This window comes from Poromitra crassiceps (assembly GCF_964638095.1).
Source record: "Poromitra crassiceps genome assembly, chromosome: 30".
NCBI classification, from domain to species: Eukaryota; Metazoa; Chordata; class Actinopteri; order Beryciformes; family Melamphaidae; genus Poromitra; species Poromitra crassiceps.
Window position 1 is genome coordinate 5,252,253 of NC_139652.1, and position 26,763 is coordinate 5,279,015.

A 26,763-nucleotide genomic window follows, 5' to 3' on the forward strand; every position below is an offset into this window, starting at 1 on the left:
TGGGAAGTCTTGGACACTTGAATCTGCAGTGGTATTTTCTACATCTCTCTCAAACCCTCCTGTGTCCCCGGACTGCAGGCGGTGGCTCCGCTGTCCCCAGTCATCCTGGTGGGAACCCACACTGACGTGAGTGAGGAGCCTCAGCTCCAGGCCTGCCTCACCAAGATCCGTGAGGAGCTTTTGAGCCACCAGGGCTTCCCGGCCAAAATGTACGGATTTTACTCTGTGTGTAAAGTGTCTTTGAGTACCGAGAAAAGCACTACACAAAACCAATCGAATGTATTATTATTATCTAATGCAGTGGTTCCCAACCTACGGTACGCGTACCGTAGGTGGTACTTGCGCCCCCTGCTGGTAGTACTTGGAAGGCTCTGTGAAAAAGTTTTTTTTTTTTTTTTTGTGCAAAATCCATGGTGGTCATTAGTAGTAGTTTTCAAACATGTGAAAGTGAAATAATAATAATTATTATTAATATTATTGGCAGTGTTTCTCAAGGTAGGTGGTACTTGCGCCCCCCCCCTGCTGGTGGTACTTGATCCCTGGAATCCCAATGTTTAAATTATGAAATAAACCCAACTTTAAAATCAATTGTAAAACATGTTTATCTATCAAAATAATATACTATGAATGAAAATAAACTTGTGATCATTGAAATTGAGGTTATTTTGTTGTCTTGAGATTTAGAAACAAATATTTGTTTCTGACGGACACTATACCTGTTGCGCATGCACAATTACCTGCCCGCCCCACATGGTTACACAAGTGGTGAACAAAGACGAGGAGGGATGCTAAAGTGGATCAAAACGGGAGGGAATCGTAAAAGAGCTGTAGTAGAGGAGAGCGTATTTTAACGTCGGTCATATGGTGGTACTTGGAGAGCCAACTACTTTCTCAGGTGGTACTTGGTGTAAAAAGGTTGGGAACCACTGATCTAATGTATTATTGTTACCATCATCATCATCATCATCATCATCTTCATCATCAGGGACTACCACATGGTGTCCGTCTGCGAGGACTCGGATGCCGTGGCCAGGCTCCGCAAGACCATCGCCAGGGAGGCCACCAGCTTCAAGGTAAACTGGCACAAACTGCTGTAATAATAGAATAGTCAATATATTATGAATACAATTTTGTCCTGTAGTTTGTCTGTTTTTACATGTTGTTTTTGCATTGTTTTTTCTGTTGAATCGTATTTGATGTTATTCACAGCAGATCGAAAGAATATTCTTCTAGGTCAGCTCTCATGTTTTTGCCTTTGATCAAAGCAGTGTTATACACCTTACAATATTTGCTGTATCTGTACACTTTGGATCGAAGCATCAGCTCAATGCCTACATTTAAATCCTCTTCTTTCCGGTCTTGTCCCCTGCTCTGCCCACCACAGATCCAGGGCCAGCCTGTGATGGGCCAGCTGGTTCCGGACAGCTATGTGGAGCTGGAGCGCAGGGTTCTCCAGGAGAGGGGCCGGGTTCCACCGGAGTTCCCTGTGCTCAGGCACCAGCAGCTGCTGCAGCTCATCCAGGAGAGCCAGCTGCAGCTGGAGGAACCTGAGCTGCCGCACGCCATCCACTTCCTCAGTGAAGCCGGTCAGTAGGGATTCAACATACTTCAAAATGCCATAACCAGTACTAAAGTGTTATCTACCTTTGTTGAATTTAAATCTTTTTGGTACTAAAGGAAATCAATAGTCCTGTTCGAAACCGTTCCCTTGTACAGAAATAGTGTACTATAATGTGTAGTGTGTGTTGTTGTTTTTTTACTCGTGTCCAAATTCTCTTTGTTTCACTATATAGTCCAGTATAAAATACCCACAATGCTTTGCAATTTCTAGTGAACAGCGAATGTACCCTACATTTTCTCCCATATACCACAATGCAATGCGGTCGTGTTTACCGAAGGAGAGTGCTTGTGACATACATCAACTTGTGTTGCACCTGGACACATCATCAGTGATATTACCTGGACACATCATCAGTGATATTACCTGGACACATCATCAGTGATATTACCTGGACACATCATCAGTGATATTACCTGGACACATCATCAGTGATATTACCTGGACACATCATCAGTGATATTACCTGGACACATCATCAGTGATATTACCTGGACACATGATCAGTGATATTACCTGGACACATCATCAGTGATATTACCTGGATACATCATCAGTGATATTACCTGGACACATCATCAGTGATATTACCTGTGATACACCTGGACACATCATCAGTGATATTACCTGGACACATCATCAGTGATATTACCTGGACACATGATCAGTGATATTACCTGGACACATCATCATCAGTGATATTACCTGGACACATGATCAGTGATATTACCTGTGATGCACCTGGACACATCATCAGTGATGTTACCTGTGATACACCTGGACACATCATCAGTGATGTTACCTGTGATACACCTGGACACATCAGTGATATTACCTGTGATACACCTGGACACATCATCAGTGATATTACCTGTGATACACCTGGACACATCATCAGTGATATTACCTGTGATACACCTGGACACATCATCAGTGATATTACCTGGACACATCATCAGTGATATTACCTGGACACATCATCAGTGATATTACCTGGACACATCATCAGTGATATTACCTGTGATATTCAGTGATATTACCTGTGATATTACCTGGACACATCATCAGTGATATTACCTGTGATATTACCTGGACACATCATCAGTGATATTACCTGTGATATTCAGTGATATTACCTGTGATATTACCTGGACACATCATCAGTGATATTACCTGTGATATTACCTGGACACATCATCAGTGATATTACCTGTGATATTACCTGGACACATCATCAGTGATATTACCTGGACACATCATCAGTGATATTACCTGTGATATTACCTGGACACATCATCAGTGATATTACCTGTGATATTACCTGGACACATCATCAGTGATATTACCTGTGATATTACCTGGACACATCATCAGTGATATTACCTGTGATATTACCTGGACACATCATCAGTGATATTACCTGTGATATTACCTGGACACATCATCAGTGATATTACCTGGACACATCATCAGTGATATTACCTGTGATATTACCTGGACACATCATCAGTGATATTACCTGGACACATCATCAGTGATATTACCTGTGATATTACCTGGACACATCATCAGTGATATTACCTGTGATATTACCTGGACACATCATCAGTGATATTACCTGGAGACATCATCAGTGATATTACCTGTGATATTACCTGGACACATCATCAGTGATATTACCTGTGATATTACCTGGACACATCATCAGTGCTATTACCTGGACACATCATCAGTGATATTACCTGTGATATTACCTGGACACATCATCAGTGATATTACCTGGACACATCATCAGTGATATTACCTGTGATGCACCTGGACACATGATCAGTGATATTACCTGGACACATCATCAGTGATATTACCTGGACACATGATCAGTGATGTTACCTGGACACATCATCAGTGATATTACCTGGACACATGATCAGTGATATTACCTGGACACATCATCAGTGATATTACCTGTGATATTACCTGGACACTAGGGCTGTGGCGATTCACTTATCTCCCGATTCGATACTATCACGATTCTTGGGTGCCGATTCGATTTATATTGCGATTCTTAAGTATTGCGATTCTACGATTATTGCGATTCGATATTACGATTTATTGCGATTTTTGTTTATTTTTTTCTTTTCTTTTTTCAGTTTGTTTGCTTTTTTACACTAGATTAGAACATGGGAAAAGTTGAATCATACACTAGAGACTGTATATTATATATCATGAGTAGGGCTGGGCGATATAGTTAAAAACAGGGGCGGACTGGGATCATAATTCAGGCCGGGCATTAGATACCAAGCAGGCCAGGCCGATATGGGCCAACGCGCGTGAAATTTGGGCCGTTTGAAGCCAGATTTGGGCCGTTTGAAGTCCAATTTTACAATGAGATGCACCCACTTTAACCCTGAAGTGTAATTATTACTTCAGACTAACTAATAAAGTAATAAAACCACTAGTAAACCAGTAGGCGGCGCCTGGCCTGCTGTTCAGTGAGTGGCCTGACTGCAAGCACCCAAAAAAAAATTTTTTTTTTTTTTTTTTTTTTTTTTAATTTGCGATTATCGATTCTGGAATAAAAGATCGATCCAAAAAATCGTGACATTAAAAATCGCGATACTTAGGTGAATCGATTTTTTCCCCCACCCCTACTGGACACATCATCAGTGATATTACCTGTGATATTACCTGGACACATCATCAGTGATATTACCTGGACACATCATCAGTGATATTACCTGTGATATTACCTGGACACATCATCAGTGATATTACCTGTGATATTACCTGGACACATCATCAGTGATATTACCTGGACACATCATCAGTGATATTACCTGGACACATCATCAGTGATATTACCTGGACACATCATCAGTGATGTTACCTGGGGTCATTGGGTGTTTCGGACACCCTCCCCCAGGCGACCCAGCCGGGGTTGATCAAGCCCCGGCTTGTGTCCAGGTAGCTCTACCGCACCCACGGCTCTCCTCTCCTGATCCACAGCCACCTTGAAGCAACTTCTGCTGCCTCCGTGACCAACTTGATGGCCCTTCGCCTACTGACCCCTGTGATACCCAGCATGTTATAGGCCCTGCAGAGGGACTGGCCTATGAACCCTCTGCATCCCACCTCAATGGGCTCACACCTTGCTCGTTGCTTCTGCATTTCTCCACCAGCTCGGTGTGCTTTGCCCTCTTCCTCTCGTTGCGGTCTCCTCGATGCGGTCCTCCCACGGCACGGTGAGTTCCAAGAGGATGACCTGCTTGGAGGTCTCCGAGATCGGCACTATGTCTGGCCTTAGCATTGTTATGGCAACAGTTTCTGGGAACTTCCGTTGCTTCCCAAGATCAACTTTCAGCTCCCAATCCTGCGTCGTTGCTGCCAGGCCAGAGGAGGTGGTCTGGTCTGGCAGCTGATGTAGGCTTCTCCCCAGCTCTGACAAAAGTGATGGATCTCTTCACTGGGCGGAGGCGCTTGCAGTGATTAATCCCACTGCAGATGGTGTCCGCTATGGCCTGTAGGACTTGGTCACGGCGCCAGCGGCAGCGCCCCTCACCCATGTGCTCCAGGGTCCCTCTCTTCACTAATTACCTCAAGTGAGGTAGTGTCCGAAAACTCGTTTGATCGTTCCCATGTTGTTGAGCTCTCTGCCAGATGCTGTTGGCAGGGGGTGGAGCAGGGGTGGAGCAGGGGGTGGAGCAGGGGGTGGAGCAGGGAGTGGAGCAGGGAGTGGAGCAGGGAGTGGAGCAGGGAGTGGAGCAGGGAGTGGAGAAGGGGGTGGAGCAGGGGGTGGAGAAGGGGTTGGAGCAGGGGGTGGAGAAGGGGGTGGAGAAGGGGGTGGAGCAGGGGGTGGAGAAGGGGGTGGAGCAGGAGGTGGAGCAGGGGGTGGAGCAGGAGGTGGAGCAGGGGGTGAAGCAGGGGGTGGAGCAGGGGGTGGAGCAGGGGGTGAAGCAGGGAGAAAATTGGCCAAGTACAATTGGGGAGAATATGGCGGGGAAAAAGAAAAAAAAATACATGTATTTTTGTATGTATTTATAATATGTATTTCTCTTTAGATCGACAGTAAACACACTGGTCTGAGCTCAATCTAAGCAGATCTGATTGTGTTTGTCCTCTCTGTCACTGTAGGGGTTCTCCTGCACTTTGATGATCCTGCACTTCAGCTCCAAGAGCTTTACTTCATCGACCCACAGTGGCTGTGCAACATCATCTCACAGGTAGCCTGCACATCTCACCTGAGGCTCACACACTCCTCAGCCCACACACACACACACAACACGCGCGCGCACATACACACACACACACACACACACACACACACACACACACACACACACGCACGCACACACACATACAGTACAGACACACACACACACACACAATCATATATAGAGGGTGTGTAGTCTCTTAAAACAGGGAAAGTTGTAAGTTTAGAAAGGTTTTAGTTATGTAAGGCTGAGCTGTAAATTTAACTTTAGAAACAACATCAGATATGTGGCCATGAACTGAAGAGCTAAAAAAACCACATAACCAGACAAAAACACCTGTTGTCTTCTTCTGTCTAGAAACTGACACTGAAGAGCTGTGGCTCGTGGGAGCATCCTAAAGGAGTGCTGCAGCGCTCCCTGGTGGAGAAGTTTCTGTTTGAGAGCAAATGCTTCCCGAAGAGCCACCTGACCCAGTTCTTCAAGCTGCTGGAGAAGTTCCAGATCGCCCTGCCCCTCGGAGATGACCAGCTCCTAATACCCAGCAGGTATATTAAACCCAGCTCCTAATACCCAGCAGGTATATTTAACACTGTAAATACAACTGTCTGTTAATTTGGCTACAGCCTTCTTTGAGGGACCAAATAAGAATGGCACCCATATTTAATTCAGTATAACTATAGTATGGTCCATTGCTCTGCTGTACACTCACTATACCTGTCCTGCAAACAGTTAGAGTATTGCATGCTGCCTGAACATAACACATTGAATGGCGTGTGTATTGGTGCTGAAAGGATTACTTAATTAATCAGGACAATCACAAAATCTAACATTGTTTTTGCCTCTAACCAACATGCATCCCGTCCTCCACAGTCTGTCCAAACACAGGCCGGTGATCGAGCTGCCTCACTGTGAGAACTCTGAGGTGATCGTGCGTCTGTACGAGATGCCCTACTTCCCCGTGGGCTACTGGTCTCGCCAGATCAGCCGCCTGCTGGAGGTCTCTTCCTACCTGCTCCGTGGCAGAGGTAGCATGAGCGCTGCTGCTCACGGGACTTTGAGAGGTGAATTCCAGGCAGGGGGGGGAGTCGGCGCATTTCATACATTCTTTGGGGAAAGTCAAAAACCAGAAACCGTAAACCAGAATGTCATTTTACACCCAAAACCCAAAATGTTTCGTGAAGCCTGACAACCTACTGGTGGAAAAAGTGGGTGCTGACCCGACCTTCTATCTACTGTAGTATATAAGCACTAAGCAGAAGGTAGTAGAAGGTCAGTTCACTACCCTACTTTTCACCATTAGGTGGCAGGCTTCACCACAAATGTAGGTGGGGTGTAGTTACTATTTAAATTGTCATAGCCTGTCAGTCCTTCTCACAAAAGCCCAAATGCCCCATAAATCAATATGTAAACAAATGCAGTATTCAGTTGACAGTGTTTCAGCAGGGGGGGGGCGCAATTCAGCAGTTACAGACTCTAAGAGGGACCCAATCACTTATATATCTGGTGTAATGTGCGTGATCCAGAGAAAATGCTGCGACCCAATCGGATCTACTGGAGGAGAGGCGTGTACCTGAGCTGGTCCCCTGAGGCCTACTGCCTGGTGGAGGCTGCCTCCGTGGAGGACAACCCCGCCAGCTTCGTCAAGATCACGGTGCCCTGCTCACACAAAGGTACCGCGCAGCAACGTCCTGCTAGCTTTACCTTCAATTAGCGACGTAAAGTGTGTTAAGCGTGCCTGGGTTTTATCAGCACCGCCCTTCTTCTTGAATCCATTCACATCGGAGAGCTGCGTATTACACCCAGTCCAACCATAGATGTTTTGGCCACAGTTATTCATTATTGTCCTCTGCCATGTTTTTCAGGGATTAAAACCTGTGACCTGCCTAGGCTTGGGAATGTGATGTCAAGTTCGCTTCCTTTTATAGACCTTATTCGCTAACCCTGGACGGCGCCATACTGTTGACATACCGTCCTGCGCGCACACAGCGCTGCAGCTGACAACTAGTAACAGGCTTATTGTCGTTTCTGTTCCATTACAAAATAGCGATGCTAATGACACCAATAAAAACCCCACAGTTGTTATTTGTATGCTGCCGTTAATGCCTGTAATAAATAAACAAAAGAACGAGGTGAACAGACTTTGCTGTGAGGAGCTGTCAGAAAGTTTCACCTGTCTCTCCTAACTACCCACACATCTCCTGTGCTGCTGACGTATCCTCAGTCTCGCTCCCTTCACGTCTGAGGACGGTAGAGATAGAAACAAACCACGGGGACTTTATTGCTGTCATTACTACAGCCATGCCTAACGCAGGTCACCATCCGAACACAATTGGAACGATACAGGTAACGCTAACAGCGGCTAGCTTCCTATAAACGCTGCTCTTACATAGGCTGTCACTTGAGAGCTGCTGCGTTATGTCAACAATATGGCGGCGGTGGGTGTGCCAGTACGTGAGTGACGTCAATCGAATAAGGTCTATTGGCTGGTAGCGTCCTCTTGTAGCCAATATTATGAATACGTTACGGTTGTAAATCAACCAATATGGTAGAAAACAATCCCAGAATGCAATGCGCAATCTTGCACAATCAGTAATTGCACATTGCATTCTGGGATTGATTCCCAAGCCTAATAAGAATGATACGTTTCTGTGAGTGAGTGAGCAGAATTGTGTTCGGCCACAGCTATGCCATTTTACGTGGGATCGGCCTGAATCTTTCAGGAAGTGTAAAGAGCGCCCCCTGCAGGTGACCTAACGGAGCTGGATTTTTTAATTAGGCAATTAGGGCCGATTAATTGCTCGAGTGACATCACTGGTGACATCACCAATTCATACATAAGTGATATCATTTGTGATTTAGGCTTTGGAGATCACTGTGTTCCAGACCAGGGTGGTCTAACTCCCAGGGGTCCACTAGTTATTAATAATGAATAAGATTTTTGTCCAGCAATTGCCTTTAAAATGATTTCTGATTTACTGTGCATTTAGTTAGGGCATGCAGGACACGGAAGTCATAGGCTACGCCCCAGCTGTAATCAGCTGATTGGATCGTCAGTGTTTAATCCTTCACCAATCACATCCATTCTCACAACAAAGCGGTGCATTTAAATATGGTTGCCTTCTACACTGGTCTTTGCTCCTCAACGCTGCCTCACACATCGCTGCTGCTCCAAAGCTTGGCCTCCACCACCCCAACCTCCACCTTTCTAGTTCAGGGTGTTTGATGGCTGAAAGCTTCAACATGTGTTCAATGTCTTCCTGTGGGCTCACTCTTGTACCCACGGGTCGATTCTGCATTGCGCTCCCTGATTAGGGAGCATCGTCTGTAAAGAGCGGAGCCATCAGCACCAAACATAACTGTGCTTCCATTTTTTTTTTGTTCAAAGTATTTTTATTGTTTTTTTTGGACAGATTATTCAAAATACAAATTGAAATGCATTTTGGTACATTTAAACAATCCCATCCCGCAAGAACCCCCTAGACTATTACACCGTCACACATCACAATACATCAATGGTGAGCATCATAAACAAATAGACACACAAAGAACATAAATGAAATAAAGAAAGGAAAGAAAAAGGAACAAAAAACAAAGACAAAACAAAACCTAAAGAAATATGGGGGGGAGGGGCAAGTCTATATATTTGAGACGCTTGAAGCGTCCATTTTCTCTACCTGGTCCAGAACTGGTTGCCAAATGGTGTAAAAGTCAAGAGCACAATCCCTTGTAGCATATCTAATTTTTTCTAGGGTCAGATGATACATAAGATCTCTAACCCAGTGATTGAAAGTTGGAGGAAGCTTTTCTTTCCATTTAAGGAGTATAAGTCTTCTAGCCAGAAGCGTAGCAAAGGCTATCATTCTTTTACTGCATTGGTTGAGAGGGAGATCATGCGGAACTATGCCAAATATTGTTAACTGTACTTCCATTTGTTGCAATAAATGGAGCGTTCCTGACTGAGTTCCCTGTTTCAAGAATAATGTCCAGATAATATGTTACTATGAATGATGTGTGTGATAGTCCCTTCCAAATGCTAACCAGCGTCTCTGCTCCCGCAGGCCGTATCTTGCTGGGTCAGGTGGTGGACCATGTGGACTCCCTGCTGGAGGAGTGGTTTCCCGGCCTGCTCAACACTGACGTCCACGGCAGTGGCGAGGCTCTGCTAAAGAAGTGGGCCCTCTACAGCTTCCAGGATGGTCAGGAGTGGAGCAAGATTCTGTTGGAGGATCTCTTTCCCCATTTTGACAATGGTACTTCTCCTGTCAAAACCCAAGAAATAGTGCCTGTTGTGTTGATTAGAATTCATGAACGCTGATCCTTTCTTAGTCTGTGAAAAGAAGGCACAGAAGACTTGAGTTTGTTTTTATGCCTCCGCCGGCGATAGCCAGGCCGGAGGCATTATGGATCCGGATTGTCCGTCCGTACGTACGTATGTCCGTCCGTTCGTTAACGCGATATCTCAGGAACGCCTTGACGGAATTTCATCAAATTTGCCTCAAACATCGACTTGGACTCAAGGATGAAATGATTAGATTTTGGTGGTCAAAGGTCAAAGGCCAAGGTCACTGTGAGCTCTCGAACGCCATTGTCAAGCTTGTTAACGCGATATCTCAGGAACGCCTTGATGGAATTTAATCAAATTTGCCTCAAACATCGACTTGGACTCAAGGATGAACTGATTAGATTTTGGTGGTCAAAGGTCAAAGGCCAAGGTCACTGTGAACTCTCGAACGCCATTGTCAAGCTTGTTAACGCGCTATCTCAGGAATGCCTTGATGGAATTTAATCAAACTTGTCTCAAACATCGACTTGGACTCAAGGATGAACTGATTAGATTTTGGTGGTCAAAGGTCAAGGTCACTGTGAGCTCTCGAACGCCATTTTCAAGCTTGTTAATGCGATATCTCAGGAATACCTTGACGGAATTTCATCAAATTTGCCTCAAACATCGACTTGGACTCAAGGATGAACTGATTAGATTTTGATGGTTAAAGGTCAAAGTTCAGAGTTCAGAGTGCCTTGACGGAATTTCTTCCAATTTGCCTCAAATGGCGATTTGGACTCAAGAATGAACTAATGGCGGAGGTATAAATCCACGGTGCGGCCGTTCTAGTCTCAATCTGTGGAGGGAGACATTTAGCTTGAAACATTCACTCGTGTGGTATTCATGGTTATATTAATGACCCACAGATTTCCTGCTGGTGAACCCAGAGGATCCACGGTGCACACTGCCCATCTCTCAGATCGCCCCTGACCTGATACTGAGTGACCAGCCTGCAGGAACCATACTGGACAACGAGGAGCTGGAGGTTGACCTATCCAAGGAGAACCAACTGGGTAGGCTTAGTCTCTCCCCAGACTCAAATATGACGTTGAATCGCTGCGCTCCGCATACTACATAAGTGAGTCTGTGCCACTTCACAGCCACTGCTGGTTTTTGAAGGCGGGTTGATATTGAATGAGTGACAGGTCGTAGCACCGATAAGAGAGCAAATGGGCTGCGCCTCCCGTGTCATCTGATCGCAAAGTCATTACTGATTGAGGAGGACTGAATCCATCACTGGCATATGACCAAGTGAACGGTTCCCTCCCATAAGCAGCCAGCTGAGGGAAAGTGTCCCAGACGCAGAGAGAGCTCTGCAGCATGCAGTAACGTAGTGTATCAGCGTAAGAACTCTCATGGGTCTGGCGTTGAGACTAGGGTATGCTTAACCTTTTCTTTATATAGTTATTACTTTATATAGTTATTACTGTCCGTTTGCTAGAGCAGGTAATCATCCATTTTCACTTTGTTTAAATTAGTAGTACTAGAGTTTTCTTCTTCTTTTTCTTTTTTTTTATCCTTCATAATGCCATGACCAAATGCAGCATGTTATACATTGTTTACAGGGGATGGTGGTTTTGGAACTGTCTATCGAGGAGTCTACAGGAATGAAGATGTGGCTGTGAAGATCTTCAACAAACACGCATCTGAGCTTTATATCCACAGGCTCCTCAGACAGGTATGAGCTTTACATCCACAGGCTCCTCAGACAGGTATGAGCTTTACATCCACAGGCTCCTCAGACAGGTATGAGCTTTATATCCACAGGCTCCTCAGACAGGTATGAGCTTTACATCCACAGGCTCCTCACACAGGTATGAGCTTTATATCCACAGGCTCCTCACACAGGTATGAGCTTTATATCCACAGGCTCCTCACACAGGTATGAGCTTTACATCCACAGGCTCCTCACACAGGTATGAGCTTTATATCCACAGGCTCCTCACACAGGTATGAGCTTTACATCCACAGGCTCCTCACACAGGTATGAGCTTTACATCCACAGGCTCCTCAGACAGGTATGAGCTTTACATCCACAGGCTCCTCAGACAGGTATGAGCTTTATATCCACAGGCTCCTCAGACAGGTATGAGCTTTACATCCACAGGCTCCTCAGACAGGTATGAGCTTTACATCCACAGGCTCCTCAGACAGGTATGAGCTTTATATCCACAGGCTCCTCAGACAGGTATGAGCTTTACATCCACAGGCTCCTCAGACAGGTATGAGCTTTATATCCACAGGCTCCTCAGACAGGTATGAGCTTTATATCCACAGGCTCCTCAGACAGGTATGAGCTTTATATCCACAGGCTCCTCAGACAGGTATGAGCTTTATATCCACAGGCTCCTCAGACAGGTATGAGCTTTATATCCACAGGCTCCTCAGACAGGTATGAGCTTTATATCCACAGGCTCCTCAGACAGGTATGAGCTTTATATCCACAGGCTCCTCAGACAGGTATGAGCTTTACATCCACAGGCTCCTCAGACAGGTATGAGCTTTATATCCACAGGCTCCTCAGACAGGTATGAGCTTTATATCCACAGGCTCCTCAGACAGGTATGAGCTTTATATCCACAGGCTCTTCAGACAGGTATGAGCTTTATATCCACAGGCTCTTCAGACAGGTATGAGCTTTATATCCACAGGCTCCTCAGACAGGTATGAGCTTTATATCCACAGGCTCCTCAGACAGGTATGAGCTTTATATCCACAGGCTCCTCACACAGGTATGAGCTTTATATCCACAGGCTCCTCAGACAGGTATGAGCTTTATATCCACAGGCTCCTCAGACAGGTATGAGCTTTATATCCACAGGCTCTTCAGACAGGTATGAGCTTTATATCCACAGGCTCCTCAGACAGGTATGAGCTTTACATCCACAGGCTCTTCAGACAGGTATGAGCTTTATATCCACAGGCTCCTCAGACAGGTATGAGCTTTATATCCACAGGCTCCTCAGACAGGTATGATCTTTACATCCACAGGCTCCTCAGACAGGTATGAGCTTTATATCCACAGGCTCTTCAGACAGGTATGAGCTTTACATCCACAGGCTCCTCACACAGGTATGAGCTTTATATCCACAGGCTCCTCAGACAGGTATGAGCTTTATATCCACAGGCTCTTCAGACAGGTATGAGCTTTATATCCACAGGCTCCTCAGACAGGTATGAGCTTTATATCCACAGGCTCCTCAGACAGGTATGAGCTTTATATCCACAGGCTCTTCAGACAGGTATGAGCTTTATATCCACAGGCTCTTCAGACAGGTATGAGCTTTATATCCACAGGCTCTTCAGACAGGTATGAGCTTTATATCCACAGGCTCCTCAGACAGGTATGAGCTTTATATCCACAGGCTCCTCAGACAGGTATGAGCTTTATATCCACAGGCTCTTCAGACAGGTATGAGCTTTATATCCACAGGCTCCTCAGACAGGTATGAGCTTTATATCCACAGGCTCATCAGACAGGTATGAGCTTTATATCCACAGACTCCTCAGACAGGTATGAGCTTTATATCCACAGGCTCCTCAGACAGGTATGAGCTTTATATCCACAGGCTCCTCAGACAGGTATGAGCTTTATATCCACAGGCTCCTCAGACAGGTATGAGCTTTATATCCACAGGCTCTTCAGACAGGTATGAGCTTTATATCCACAGGCTCCTCAGACAGGTATGAGCTTTATATCCACAGGCTCTTCAGACAGGTATGAGCTTTATATCCACAGGCTCTTCAGACAGGTATGAGCTTTATATCCACAGGCTCCTCAGACAGGTATGAGCTTTATATCCACAGGCTCTTCAGACAGGTATGAGCTTTATATCCACAGGCTCTTCAGACAGGTATGAGCTTTATATCCACAGGCTCCTCAGACAGGTATGAGCTTTATATCCACAGGCTCTTCAGACAGGTATGAGCTTTATATCCACAGGCTCTTCAGACAGGTATGAGCTTTATATCCACAGGCTCTTCAGACAGGTATGAGCTTTACATCCACAGGCTCCTCAGACAGGTATGAGCTTTACATCCACAGGCTCCTCAGACAGGTTTTGTAGAGCATTTTTACTACCGGACTAAAGAGTCATTAAGGTTGAGTGTAAGACTCTCTGGTTATAAGCAGTGCTGTGAGTCTGTGTGTTCGTGTTTATTTTTCTCTCATGTCAACCATTTATTTACAGTAACTTGTCAAATTGTCAAATGATTAATTGTTTCAGGCATACATACACACACAGACACACACACACACACACACACACACACACACACACACACACACACACACACACACACACACACACACACTATGCCCAGTACAGTCTTGTATTGTTGACCACTGTCTGCGGCTATATAATAGCCTTGAAAGTCATTGAAAGAGTAAAGATTAAACCACACTCCCACTTTTCCCAGCTGCTCTGAGAAATCAAACCAGTGACTCTTCTGGTCATAAGCCTTCTTTAAGTCTCAGTCCACACTAAACGATGTGATTATGAAATACAACAATGCCGGTCATTATGGTCAACATTTTAGCACACATTTTCACATTCTGTATTTATCGCACTAAACCCACATCGGTTTTGCCCTCTGGTGGTTAAAATGAGCAGCTGGTGTGCAGTTGGACATGCAGCCATGGTCAAAGACAATTCTCTTAGATACAGTACATCATTTGGTTAACAAAATTATAATAATCCTAACCCAACCTAGCATGTGTACTGTACATGCCTGTGAACGCTCCACCCTGTTCCTCTTCTCATCTGAAACTGGACCAACCCAAAACACCCTCTTCTTCCCTGCTCTTCACACCAACTGTCCTGCATTTTCTAACATCGGACAGTAGGGGGAGAGAAGCTCAAACTAGGTGCAGAATGACTCTTTAAACTACAGGACTGTACTGCGTCCCTCTGTCATTTCACCCCTCAACCTCTTCACACCCTTCACTGGCCTTTTGTCTCCAGGAGTTGGCGGTGTTGGGTCGCCTCCGCCACCCCAGCCTGGTGGGCCTGTTGGCGGCCGGGCCGGCCCCCCAGGTCCTGGTGATGGAGCTGGCTCTGCGAGGATCCCTGGACTCCCTGTTTCAAGACGAGCATGGCAGCCTCAACAGAAAGCTCCAGCACAGGATAGCCCTGCATGTAGCTGACGGACTCAGGTGTTTAGAGCGTTACATCTAATGGGATTATACTATTCAGATTACTTTTTTGTTTTTTTCTTACTGTAATCTATTATGGTTACAAATGCATTTGGGAAATAAGTGTTGCGTGTAGTGAGATGCCTTGTTTAAAGAGATTGGGGAGGCAATCAAAATTTTGCATAATTTGTAATATTAAGCTTGGTTGTGTAGATGATGATTCTGATAATATGCTTATATTCCAGTCTGATTGCAATGTTCAGCATTTAACTGGTAATCAATAACTGATGACATTTTGAAAGTAACCTTCCTTAACTCTGCTGCTAGTTTCATCTTACCCAACACATAATTGTTTCATTTATTTCTTAGTTTCAATTTCCAATTTTATTTATTAGTTTAAGAAGTTTTGGAAATCTGCAAGTATGAAAAATTCAATTTCCAGATATTTAAAACGTTTGATGATTGGTCAGTGAAAGTGTGCAAAAAGTTATATTTAGTCCCATTAAACATGTCGAATAGAATACAAATAAATACTAATGTATTTGTAATTGTCAACCCAATACCATTTAACTTAATGTGACATATGTTGTTATGAAGAATAACCTTGCCTTTGCATTACCTGAAGATTATTATTAAGATTATGACTCGGTTGAAAGTCATATTTAAAATTCAGTGGAAAAACTCAAGTCTGGACTAAGTAAGGACTATTGAAAAGTAACCTGTAGGAGCGCTGAACTGTTTCCTATGTGTGAGCAGGTATCTCCACTCATCCATGATCATCTACCGGGATCTGAAGCCCCACAACGTCCTGCTGTTCAACCTGAAGACAAACTCTGAGATCATCGCCAAGATCACCGACTACGGCATCTCCCAGTACTGCTGCAGCATGGGGGTGAGGAGCTCCGAGGGAACGCCAGGTAGCACACCTCCTCCACCATCATACGTCATACACTTTACATTTAAGATCGAAGTGCTTACCCAGAACAACTAACAACAACTGCAAATGAGTCTGGAAACATCCGGCCTCTGAACAAGCTGCGTGCTGCAAGAAAAAAGGGAATTTAATAATAAGTAAATCGGTATAAAACACACTTACAGTTTACAATTTAATTGTTATGCTGCATGCTCACAAAGTAAAAAATATGTTAATAATTTTGCAATTTTGGATCTTATATTTTACCATGTAACTCTCTGCTCTCTTCCTTTTAGCTAGCTCATCTCGTGTGATTTATCGGATAAAGTCTTTAATTTGGATTATTATCACTCCGCTTCCTTGTTTTATGGCTGCACATAAAGGTTTATGAAGTGCCTCCTGTGTGTTGGGCAGGTTTCCGAGCTCCAGAAGTGGCCCGGGGGAATGTGATCTACAACCAGCAGGCTGATGTTTTCTCCTTTGGCTTGCTGCTCTACGACCTCCTGACCTGCGGCGAGCGCATCTCTGATGGCATGAAGTTCCCCAGCGAGTTTGACGAGATCGCAGTGCAGGGGAAACTGCCAGGTAAGAGATCGCAGTGCAGGGGAAAGTGCCAGGTAAGAGATTGCAGTGCAGGGGAAAGTGCCAGGTAAGAGATCGCAGTGCAGGGGAAAGTGCCAGGTAAGAGATCGCAGTGCAGGGGAAAGTGCCAGGTAAGAGATCACAGTGCAGGGGAAAGTGCCAGGTAAGAGATCGCAGGGCAGGGGAAACTGCCAGGTAAGAGATCACAGTGCAGGGGAAAGTGCCAGGTAAGAGATCGCAGTGCAGGGGAAAGTGCCAGGTAAGAGATTGCAGTGCAGGGGAAAGTGCCAGGTAAGAGATCGCAGTGCAGGGGAAAGTGCCAGGTAAGAGATCGCAGGGCAGGGGAAACTGCCAGGTAAGAGATCACAGTGCAGGGGAAAGTGCCAGGTAAGAGATCGCAGTGCAGGGGAAAGTGCCAGGTAAGAGATCGCAGTGCAGGGGAAAGTGCCAGGTAAGAGATCGCAGTGCAGGGGAAACTGCCAGGTAAGAGATCGCAGTGCAGGGGAAAGTGCCAGGTGATTTCAAGAGATCAATTTCAAAATGCGCTGCTGTGCTACACATCCATTTAGAGAATAACTCTGAACATCAGTCATCGAAAATATGCTGCATCCAGTTTATAGAAGTCTTGTCATTCTGTCAAACCAAGGATTTAGGTTACCTACTGTCTCTCTCTTTTCATGTAACTTGTGGTGTTTGTGCTAACAAGCATTTAGTAAGAGGTGACGCTTTCTTCTTCAAATGGTGGCATCTCATGAAGTGACACTCTTCATGATGGATGGATCCCCTCTGATCTTATTAAAGGGGGTCTGACCCCCCCAGACTTCTTGCAAAACGGTATTCTACTTGATTTGAAAACTCTGCAGGCAAGATGGCCGCCTATACTCCCTTCTGTACCCTGGCAGAATAAACTATCATAACCTGGCCAATAAGTATGTAAGATACAAAATAAAACAAATTGTAATGTCTTTATTTGTTGTAGAATGCAGGAGGACATGTAACTGTTTAGTTAAACTCGCATTCCAGGAATATTGTATGTACTGCGCTGCTCTAAAGATAACGTAGTTGGCTCGAGCCTGTTTCGTCCTGGAACCCACTCGCTTTGCGCCAGAACACAATCGATTTGGGGGTGGACACGCCAGGATTGGCCAGTGCCCAGAACTGTCAAATCAAATCATCGACAGAGACGCTATGGCCCGCCTCCCAGTATTTTCAGTGTATCAGAGATAGAGAATGATAAATGATCAATACAGCCACGTTATAAACAACAAACTAACGCTGGTGATCCGTATGGAAACTGTTACTCGAAATGGTTAAAAGTTATATCAATTTGGTCATTCAGTGGCGTTTTACTGCCATGTAACATAACTAGCTAGCCGCTAACATTAGCCACAGTAGGCGATTACACATGATCCATTGCTCTTAAAGGGCTCATGCCGCGTGAACTACAATCACATGGGAAAAAAATAATTTTTCACATGAGTGGGGCACACGCAAATACCACTGTGACGTAACGATGTACCAAATCGGCCATAAAAAAAGCAGGTTTGAACCCATAGAGGGCACTTATGCTGCTGAAATGATAGGAGTTTGTAAAATTGTAACAGATTGGTCTCAAATGTGGAGATTTTGACCAGAATCCTTCACATACCACCCCAAAAGCCATATATATTGCTTAAAAGCTGGAAAAAAGTGTTTTGCGGGTAAGTTACACTTTAAATGAATAATATGAAACTGCAGGGCCTCTAACTGGCACTGTTACCCAGGTACATGCCAGGGATGTTTAATTCAAACAACTTGAGTCCAGAGTCTTCACCCTAGGAATCGAGCGTACAAGATTTATAGTCTAAATAGGTGAAACAAATTCTGGTCATTATCCAAGTTATGAATGCTACAGATAATGATTTTGATACTTACTGCCACCTTACGAATGACTGCACAGTGGGATAAAAAATCAGGTCAAAGAACATTTGCTCACCTGAGGCTCCCATCCGTTTGGCTTGTCCACAGACCCAGTGACACACTACGGCTGCTCCCCATGGCCGGGCCTCCAGGCCCTGATGAAGGACTGCATGAAGGAAAGTCCTCAGGATCGGCCCACATCTGCTCAGGTTAGGAGTTGGAGGACTGTTGGAAGGATTTTTAGCTGCTTTTAAAGGGTATTAGTATCGTTGTCTTTATTGAACCTTTAGGACATTTATAACGGAGACGAGAGTCTCGGTAAACAGGACAGGCTCAGTGGTCTTAAGGCCAGTGATGACCCATTCAAAAGCCAACATTAAAGCATGACATGTATTGTTTTGTGTGTGCAGTTGTTTAACTCATTGAGTGCCAAGGACGTCGATCGACGTCAAAGTAAATAGTGACGTAGAGTGCCAAGGACGTCGATCGACGTCAAATACGTTTTTTGACGGTGGGACGTGGATCAAAGCCTCCTTTATCTCCTGTACAAATATTGTAGCTATTGGATGTGTATAACCTATTTTACAGACATTAGGTGGCGACAGTGCTCTCCAGATTAGAGAAAGTTGAGGCAGGGGGGGCAGAGCAGCACACAACACTGACCCAGACAGACGCAGACAGCAGGACAGGATTGGCAAACGCAAGACATGATATCCGATGCCCACCAGCAGCAAATCAAGACCAGCAAGAAGCTGCAACCAGCAAGAAGCTGCAACCAGCAGCGCACGCAGGGGCCAGTGCTGCTGGTTGCAGCTAAAAAATATTATTCTGCTAAACAAAATTCCCTGGCCTTCACTGTTTTATTGAAGGAAATTATTTTTGAGGTGTGACTACATCAGAAAATTAGCTTCAGAGTCAGTGATGTGCTTGAAATGTTTAATTTCACAAAAGGCTCATTATCTCAGCTTCTAGAAAAAAACGGCTGTTTTTGGTTAAATCAAGCTATCTTCTTCGGCTGATAACTAAAGAACGGAAAATTATATCAATAAACCTGTTTTTGCTGATGATAGAAGAGAGTCTCATCGTTCTTTTTGCGTGTTCGGTGTTTACATAGTAATATCACACAATATTCTGTGGGCCTCGAGAAATCACTGAAAAAAGCTCTGAAACTCTGGCACTGGGAGCGTCCATTCTCCAAAAGTGGCTGGCACTCAATGAGTTAACAGGCTGAACTCTGGGGAGATGCTGTGTCTGATGAGAGAGATGTTGGTTCAGTTGTTTAACAGGCTGAACTCTGGGGAGATGCTGTGTTTGATGAGAGAGATGTTGGTTCAGTTGTTTAACAGGCTGAACTCTGGGGAGATGCTGTGTCTGATGAGAGAGCTGTTGGTTCAGTTGTTTAACAGGCTGAACTCTGGGGAGATGCTGTGTCTGATGAGAGAGATGTTGGTTCAGTTGTTTAACAGGCTGAACTCTGGGGAGATGCTGTGTCTGATGAGAGAGATGTTGGTTCAGTTGTTTAACAGGCTGAACTCTGGGGAGATGCTGTGTCTGATGAGAGAGCTGTTGGTGCAGTTGTTTAACAGGCTGAACTCTGGGGAGATGCTGTGTCTGATGAGAGAGATGTTGGTTCAGTTGTTTAACAGGCTGAACTCTGGGGAGATGCTGTGTCTGATGAGAGAGATGTTGGTTCCCCGCGCTTCCAACGCAGAGTGCTTCACTGTGGATCCTGGCAGCAGCGACGGCCCCTCCTGCAGACCCAGGGTCTGGTTGGGAGGGGGCAGCGCCACCCAGAGGCTGGGCTCTGTCACAGTCGTGGACCTGGACACCAGCGCAGCCACTACACAGGTATTCACAGCACGAATGGCCTTGCTGTACTACTGTTTGTTTTCTTTGGTCCGAACCATTAGTGGAAAAGTAAACCTTGTTGCATTTTTCTATTTGGTTGTTTTAGTTTCACACTGCTCAGTTACAAAGTCACACGACTCACAGTGAGCTCATCTATTGGACAGTTTTCAAAACTCTGTCCAAAATATCTAACCTGCCAGGTTAGAGATGCCAGGTGGTAGCAGCTATAACCTGCCAGGTTGGAGATGCCAGGTGGTAGCAGCTATAACCTGCCAGGTTGGAGATGCCAGGTGGTAGCAGCTATAACCTGCCAGGTTAGAGATGCCAGGTGGTAGCAGCTATAACCTGACAGGTTAGAGATGCCAGGTGGTAGCAGCTATAACCTGACAGGTGGTAGCAGCTATAACCTGACAGGTTAGAGATGCCAGGTGGTAGCAGCTATAACCTGACAGGTGGTAGCAGCTATAACCTGACAGGTTAGAGATGCCAGGTGGTAGCAGCTATAACCTGCCAGGTTAGAGATGCCAGGTAGCAGCAGCTATAACCTGCCAGGTTAGAGATGCCAGGTGGTAGCAGCTATAACCTGACAGGTGGTAGCAGCTATAACCTGACAGGTTAGAGATGCCAGGTGGTAGCAGCTATAACCTGACAGGTTGGAGATGCCAGGTGGTAGCAGCTATAACCTGACAGGTTGGAGATGCCAGGTGGTAGCAGCTATAACCTGACAGGTTAGAGATGCCAGGTGGTAGCAGCTATAACCTGACAGGTTAGAGATGCCAGGTGGTAGCAGCTATAACCTGACAGGTTAGAGATGCCAGGTGGTAGCAGCTATAACCTGACAGGTGGTAGCAGCTATAACCTGACAGGTTAGAGATGCCAGGTGGTAGCAGCTATAACCTGACAGGTTAGAGATGCCAGGTGGTAGCAGCTATAACCTGCCAGGTTAGAGATGCCAGGTAGCAGCAGCTATAACCTGCCAGGTTAGAGATGCCAGGTGGTAGCAGCTATAACCTGACAGGTGGTAGCAGCTATAACCTGCCAGGTTAGAGATGCCAGGTGGTAGCAGCTATAACCTGCCAGGTTGGAGATGCCAGGTGGTAGCAGCTATAACCTGACAGGTTAGAGATGCCAGGTGGTAGCAGCTATAACCTGCCAGGTTAGAGATGCCAGGTGGTAGCAGCTATAACCTGACAGGTGGTAGCAGCTATAACCTGACAGGTTAGAGATGCCAGGTGGTAGCAGCTATAACCTGCCAGGTTAGAGATGCCAGGTAGCAGCAGCTATAACCTGCCAGGTTAGAGATGCCAGGTGGTAGCAGCTATAACCTGACAGGTGGTAGCAGCTATAACCTGACAGGTTAGAGATGCCAGGTGGTAGCAGCTATAACCTGACAGGTTGGAGATGCCAGGTGGTAGCAGCTATAACCTGACAGGTTGGAGATGCCAGGTGGTAGCAGCTATAACCTGACAGGTTAGAGATGCCAGGTGGTAGCAGCTATAACCTGCCAGGTTGGAGATGCCAGGTGGTAGCAGCTATAACCTGACAGGTTAGAGATGCCAGGTGGTAGCAGCTATAACCTGACAGGTTAGAGATGCCAGGTGGTAGCAGCTATAACCTGACAGGTTAGAGATGCCAGGTGGTAGCAGCTATAACCTGACAGGTTGGAGATGCCAGGTGGTAGCAGCTATAACCTGACAGGTTGGAGATGCCAGGTGGTAGCAGCTATAACATGCCAGGTTAGAGATGCCAGGTGGTAGCAGCTATAACCTGCCACGTTAGAGATGCCAGGTGGTAGCAGCTATAACATGCCAGGTTGGAGATGCCAGGTGGTAGCAGCTATAACCTGCCACGTTAGAGATGCCAGGTGGTAGCAGCTATAACCTGACAGGTTGGAGATGCCAGGTGGTAGCAGCTATAACCTGACAGGTTAGAGATGCCAGGTGGTAGCAGCTATAACCTGACAGGTTAGAGATGCCAGGTGGTAGCAGCTATAACCTGCCAGGTTAGAGATGCCAGGTGGTAGCAGCTATAACCTGCCAGATTGGAGATGCCAGGTGGTAGCAGCTATAACCTGCCAGGTTAGAGATGCCAGGTGGTAGCAGCTATAACCTGCCAGGTTAGAGATGCCAGGTGGTAGCAGCTATAACCTGCCAGGTTAGAGATGCCAGGTGGTAGCAGCTATAACCTGCCAGGTTGGAGATGCCAGGTGGTAGCAGCTATAACCTGCCAGGTTAGAGATGCCAGGTGGTAGCAGCTATAACCTGCCAGGTTAGAGATGCCAGGTGGTAGCAGCTATAACCTGCCAGGTTAGAGATGCCAGGTGGTAGCAGCTATAACCTGCCAGGTTGGAGATGCCAGGTGGTAGCAGCTATAACCTGCCAGGTTAGAGATGTCAGGTGGTAGCAGCTATAACATGCCAGGTTGGAGATGCCAGGTGGTAGCAGCTATAACCTGACAGGTTAGAGATGCCAGGTGGTAGCAGCTATAACCTGCCAGGTTGGAGATGCCAGGTGGTAGCAGCTATAACCTGACAGGTTAGAGATGCCAGGTAGCAGCAGCTATAACCTGCCAGGTTAGAGATGCCAGGTGGTAGCAGCTATAACCTGCCAGATTGGAGATGCCAGGTGGTAGCAGCTATAACCTGCCAGGTTAGAGATGCCAGGTGGTAGCAGCTATAACCTGCCAGGTTAGAGATGCCAGGTGGTAGCAGCTATAACCTGACAGGTGGTAGCAGCTATAACCTGACAGGTTGGAGATGCCAGGTGGTAGCAGCTATAACCTGCCAGGTTAGAGATGCCAGGTGGTAGCAGCTATAACCTGCCAGGTTGGAGATGCCAGGTGGTAGCAGCTATAACCTGACAGGTTGGAGATGCCAGGTGGTAGCAGCTATAACCTGACAGGTGGTAGCAGCTATAACCTGTCAGGTTGGAGATGCCAGGTGGTAGCAGCTATAACCTGACAGGTTGGAGATGCCAGGTGGTAGCAGCTATAACCTGCCAGGTTAGAGATGCCAGGTGGTAGCAGCTATAACCTGACAGGTTAGAGATGCCAGGTGGTAGCAGCTATAACCTGCCAGGTTAGAGATGCCAGGTGGTAGCAGCTATAACCTGCCAGGTTGGAGATGCCAGGTGGTAGCAGCTATAACCTGACAGGTTAGAGATACCAGGTGGTAGCAGCTATAACCTGCCAGGTTAGAGATACCAGGTGGTAGCAGCTATAACCTGACAGGTTAGAGATGCCAGGTGGTAGCAGCTATAACCTGCCAGGTTGGAGATGCCAGGTTGTAGCAGCTATAACCTGCCAGGTTAGAGATGCCAGGTGGTAGCAGCTATAACCTGCCAGGTTAGAGATGCCAGGTGGTAGCAGCTATAACCTGCCAGGTTAGAGATGCCAGGTGGTAGCAGCTATAACATGCCAGGTTAGAGATGCCAGGTGGTAGCAGCTATAACATGCCACGTTAGAGATGCCAGGTGGTAGCAGCTATAACCTGACAGGTTAGAGATGCCAGGTGGTAGCAGCTATAACCTGACAGGTTAGAGATGCCAGGTGGTAGCAGCTATAACCTGACAGGTTAGAGATGCCAGGTGGTAGCAGATATAACCTGCCACGTTAGAGATGCCAGGTGGTAGCAGCTATAACCTGCCACGTTAGAGATGCCAGGTGGTAGCAGCTATAACCTGCCACGTTAGAGATGCCAGGTGGTAGCAGCTATAACATGCCAGGTTGGAGATGCCAGGTGGTAGCAGCTATAACCTGCCAGGTTAGAGATGCCAGGTGGTAGCAGCTATAACATGCCAGGTTAGAGATGCCAGGTTGTAGCAGCTATAACCTGCCAGGTTGGAGATGCCAGGTGGTAGCAGCTATAACCTGACAGGTTGGAGATGCCAGGTGGTAGCAGCTATAACCTGACAGGTTGGAGATGCCAGGTGGTAGCAGCTATAACATGCCAGGTTAGAGATGCCAGGTGGTAGCAGCTATAACCTGACAGGTTGGAGATGCCAGGTGGTAGCAGCTATAACCTGCCAGGTTAGAGATGCCAGGTGGTAGCAGCTATAACATGCCAGGTTGGAGATGCCAGGTGGTAGCAGCTATAACCTGCCAGGTTGGAGATGCCAGGTGGTAGCAGCTATAACCTGACAGGTTGGAGATGCCAGGTGGTAGCAGCTATAACCTGCCAGGTTGGAGATGCCAGGTGGCAGCAGCTATAACCTGACAGGTTGGAGATGCCAGGTGGTAGCAGCTATAACCTGACAGGTTGGAGATGCCAGGTGGTAGCAGCTATAACCTGACAGGTTGGAGATGCCAGGTGGTAGCAGCTATAACCTGACAGGTTGGAGATGCCAGGTGGCAGCAGCTATAACCTGTCAGGTTGGAGATGCCAGGTGGTAGCAGCTATAACCTGACAGGTTAGAGATGCCAGGTGGTAGCAGCTATAACCTGCCAGGTTGGAGATGCCAGGTGGCAGCAGCTATAACCTGACAGGTTGGAGATGCCAGGTGGTAGCAGCTATAACCTGACAGGTTGGAGATGCCAGGTGGTAGCAGCTATAACCTGACAGGTTGGAGATGCCAGGTGGTAGCAGCTATAACATGCCAGGTTAGAGATGCCAGGTGGTAGCAGCTATAACCTGACAGGTTAGAGATGCCAGGTGGTAGCAGCTATAACCTGGCAGGTTGGAGATGCCAGGTGGTAGCAGCTATAACCTGTCAGGTTAGAGATGCCAGGTGGTAGCAGCTATAACCTGCCAGGTTGGAGATGCCAGGTGGTAGCAGCTATCATTCACAAGGTTGTTCTCTCCCTCCAACAGGAGATTGACACCAGTCCTGTCCTATGCGTGGTGACAGTCCAAATCCCGGACGAGGCCTGTGATTGGCTGGTGGCAGGTACTCAGTCTGGCTCCTTGGTGGTCATCAGCAGTCAGGACATGTCGACATGGCACCACCTGCAGAGCGTCACCGATGCTGTCACCTCACTCTTCTTCCACACACACCCTCGTCGCTCGTAAGTGGCCTAGTTAAACGCAACTATGCCCCCTGCTGGCCAACGCTACGCTGGTCTGCAAAGTACAATACATATTGGGGGAAATATTGATCATGTGACTGGTCCCAGTACACATTCAACTACATCATGTATGTATGGCCACTTTTGCATATAGTGATATTTAGTATTGACAGGAATATCTCTCAAGGTAGACTGGCCTGGTTGACCTTCACATTCCCCACTATCAGCTTCAATCATATTGAGCCAAAATGATGACATCCAGTCAAGTCAGTCAGTCAGTTATGGTTTGTGGAAAAACAACAGCATGTTTACATGTCAAATGTGGAGGAACCCTATAAATGAAAATATAAGGTAGGGTCAGATTAACCTGATGCTGCCAGATGGTTTGTTTTCACATCATCTGGTAACAAGTTGCTCAGGAAACCGTTTCAAAAGGCTGGCACTTTGAAAACAAGGGCAAATTCGGGCCAGGACTACGTGCTGAATCGTCAATAGATGTTAATGTTGCTCCTTGATATTTTACACCTGTAACTAGTTACAGTGTGTAACTAGTTACAGTGTGTAACTAGTTACAGCATGTAACTAGTTACAGTGTGTAAGTAGTTACACACTGTAACTAGTTACACGCTGTAACTAGTTACAGTGTGTAAGTACTTACACACTGTAACTAGTTACACACTGTAACTAGTTAGTGTGTAACTACTTACACACTGTAACTAGTTACACACTGTAACTAGTTAGTGTGTAACTACTTACACACTGTAACTAGTTACACACTGTAACTAGTTACATGCTGTAACTAGTTAACAGCGTGTAACTAGTTACAGCGTGCATGTTGTGAACTAAACTGCCATAGCTTTGCTGAATCTACAATACATGTTAATGTTGCTCCTTGATATTTTCTTTGCGTTGCAGCCAAAGAAGGAATTACCTGCTAGTTGGAACGGCAGATGGAGTTTTGACAGTTTATGAAGACTCTGTCCTAAAGGTAAATATTAGGTAATAATAATATTAGGTAATATCAGGTCAATATTGCATCTGATTTGAATAGTGAAGAAGTTCCACTGGGGCCTCTCCCACGCTATAAATGTATGCATACATGATTCTCCACCAAGTGGCTTGTCACTTGGTTGTGTCAGTTGGCTATAAGCCTGGTGTCACCTGACTTTCCTCTCACCGCCCTCCTTGCAGCAGCAGAACGGGCAGCCAGTCAAAACGCTCTCCATAGGGAGC

The 26,763-nt window shown here is 46.1% G+C and overlaps 1 protein-coding gene across 1 annotated transcript in view; it reads left to right on the forward strand.

Moving 5' to 3' along the window:
- Window positions 1-26,763, forward strand: part of lrrk2 (leucine-rich repeat kinase 2) — a gene marked incomplete at its 5' end in the record, with an annotated part of 86,077 nt that overhangs the window by 51,747 nt on the left and 7,567 nt on the right. The window contains 18 exons of the mRNA XM_083663295.1: window positions 79-209; window positions 986-1,073; window positions 1,385-1,586; window positions 5,750-5,838; window positions 6,187-6,374; window positions 6,700-6,854; window positions 7,353-7,499; window positions 9,888-10,079; window positions 11,020-11,166; window positions 11,719-11,831; window positions 15,118-15,308; window positions 16,044-16,204; window positions 16,615-16,785; window positions 18,790-18,890; window positions 20,317-20,529; window positions 25,337-25,530; window positions 26,446-26,518; window positions 26,722-26,763. The exon at window positions 26,722-26,763 is cut by the window's right edge and continues 149 nt beyond it. Coding sequence (XP_083519421.1) covers window positions 79-209; window positions 986-1,073; window positions 1,385-1,586; window positions 5,750-5,838; window positions 6,187-6,374; window positions 6,700-6,854; window positions 7,353-7,499; window positions 9,888-10,079; window positions 11,020-11,166; window positions 11,719-11,831; window positions 15,118-15,308; window positions 16,044-16,204; window positions 16,615-16,785; window positions 18,790-18,890; window positions 20,317-20,529; window positions 25,337-25,530; window positions 26,446-26,518; window positions 26,722-26,763 — 2,598 coding nt within the window. The remainder of the gene's footprint in view (window positions 1-78; window positions 210-985; window positions 1,074-1,384; window positions 1,587-5,749; window positions 5,839-6,186; window positions 6,375-6,699; window positions 6,855-7,352; window positions 7,500-9,887; window positions 10,080-11,019; window positions 11,167-11,718; window positions 11,832-15,117; window positions 15,309-16,043; window positions 16,205-16,614; window positions 16,786-18,789; window positions 18,891-20,316; window positions 20,530-25,336; window positions 25,531-26,445; window positions 26,519-26,721) is intronic.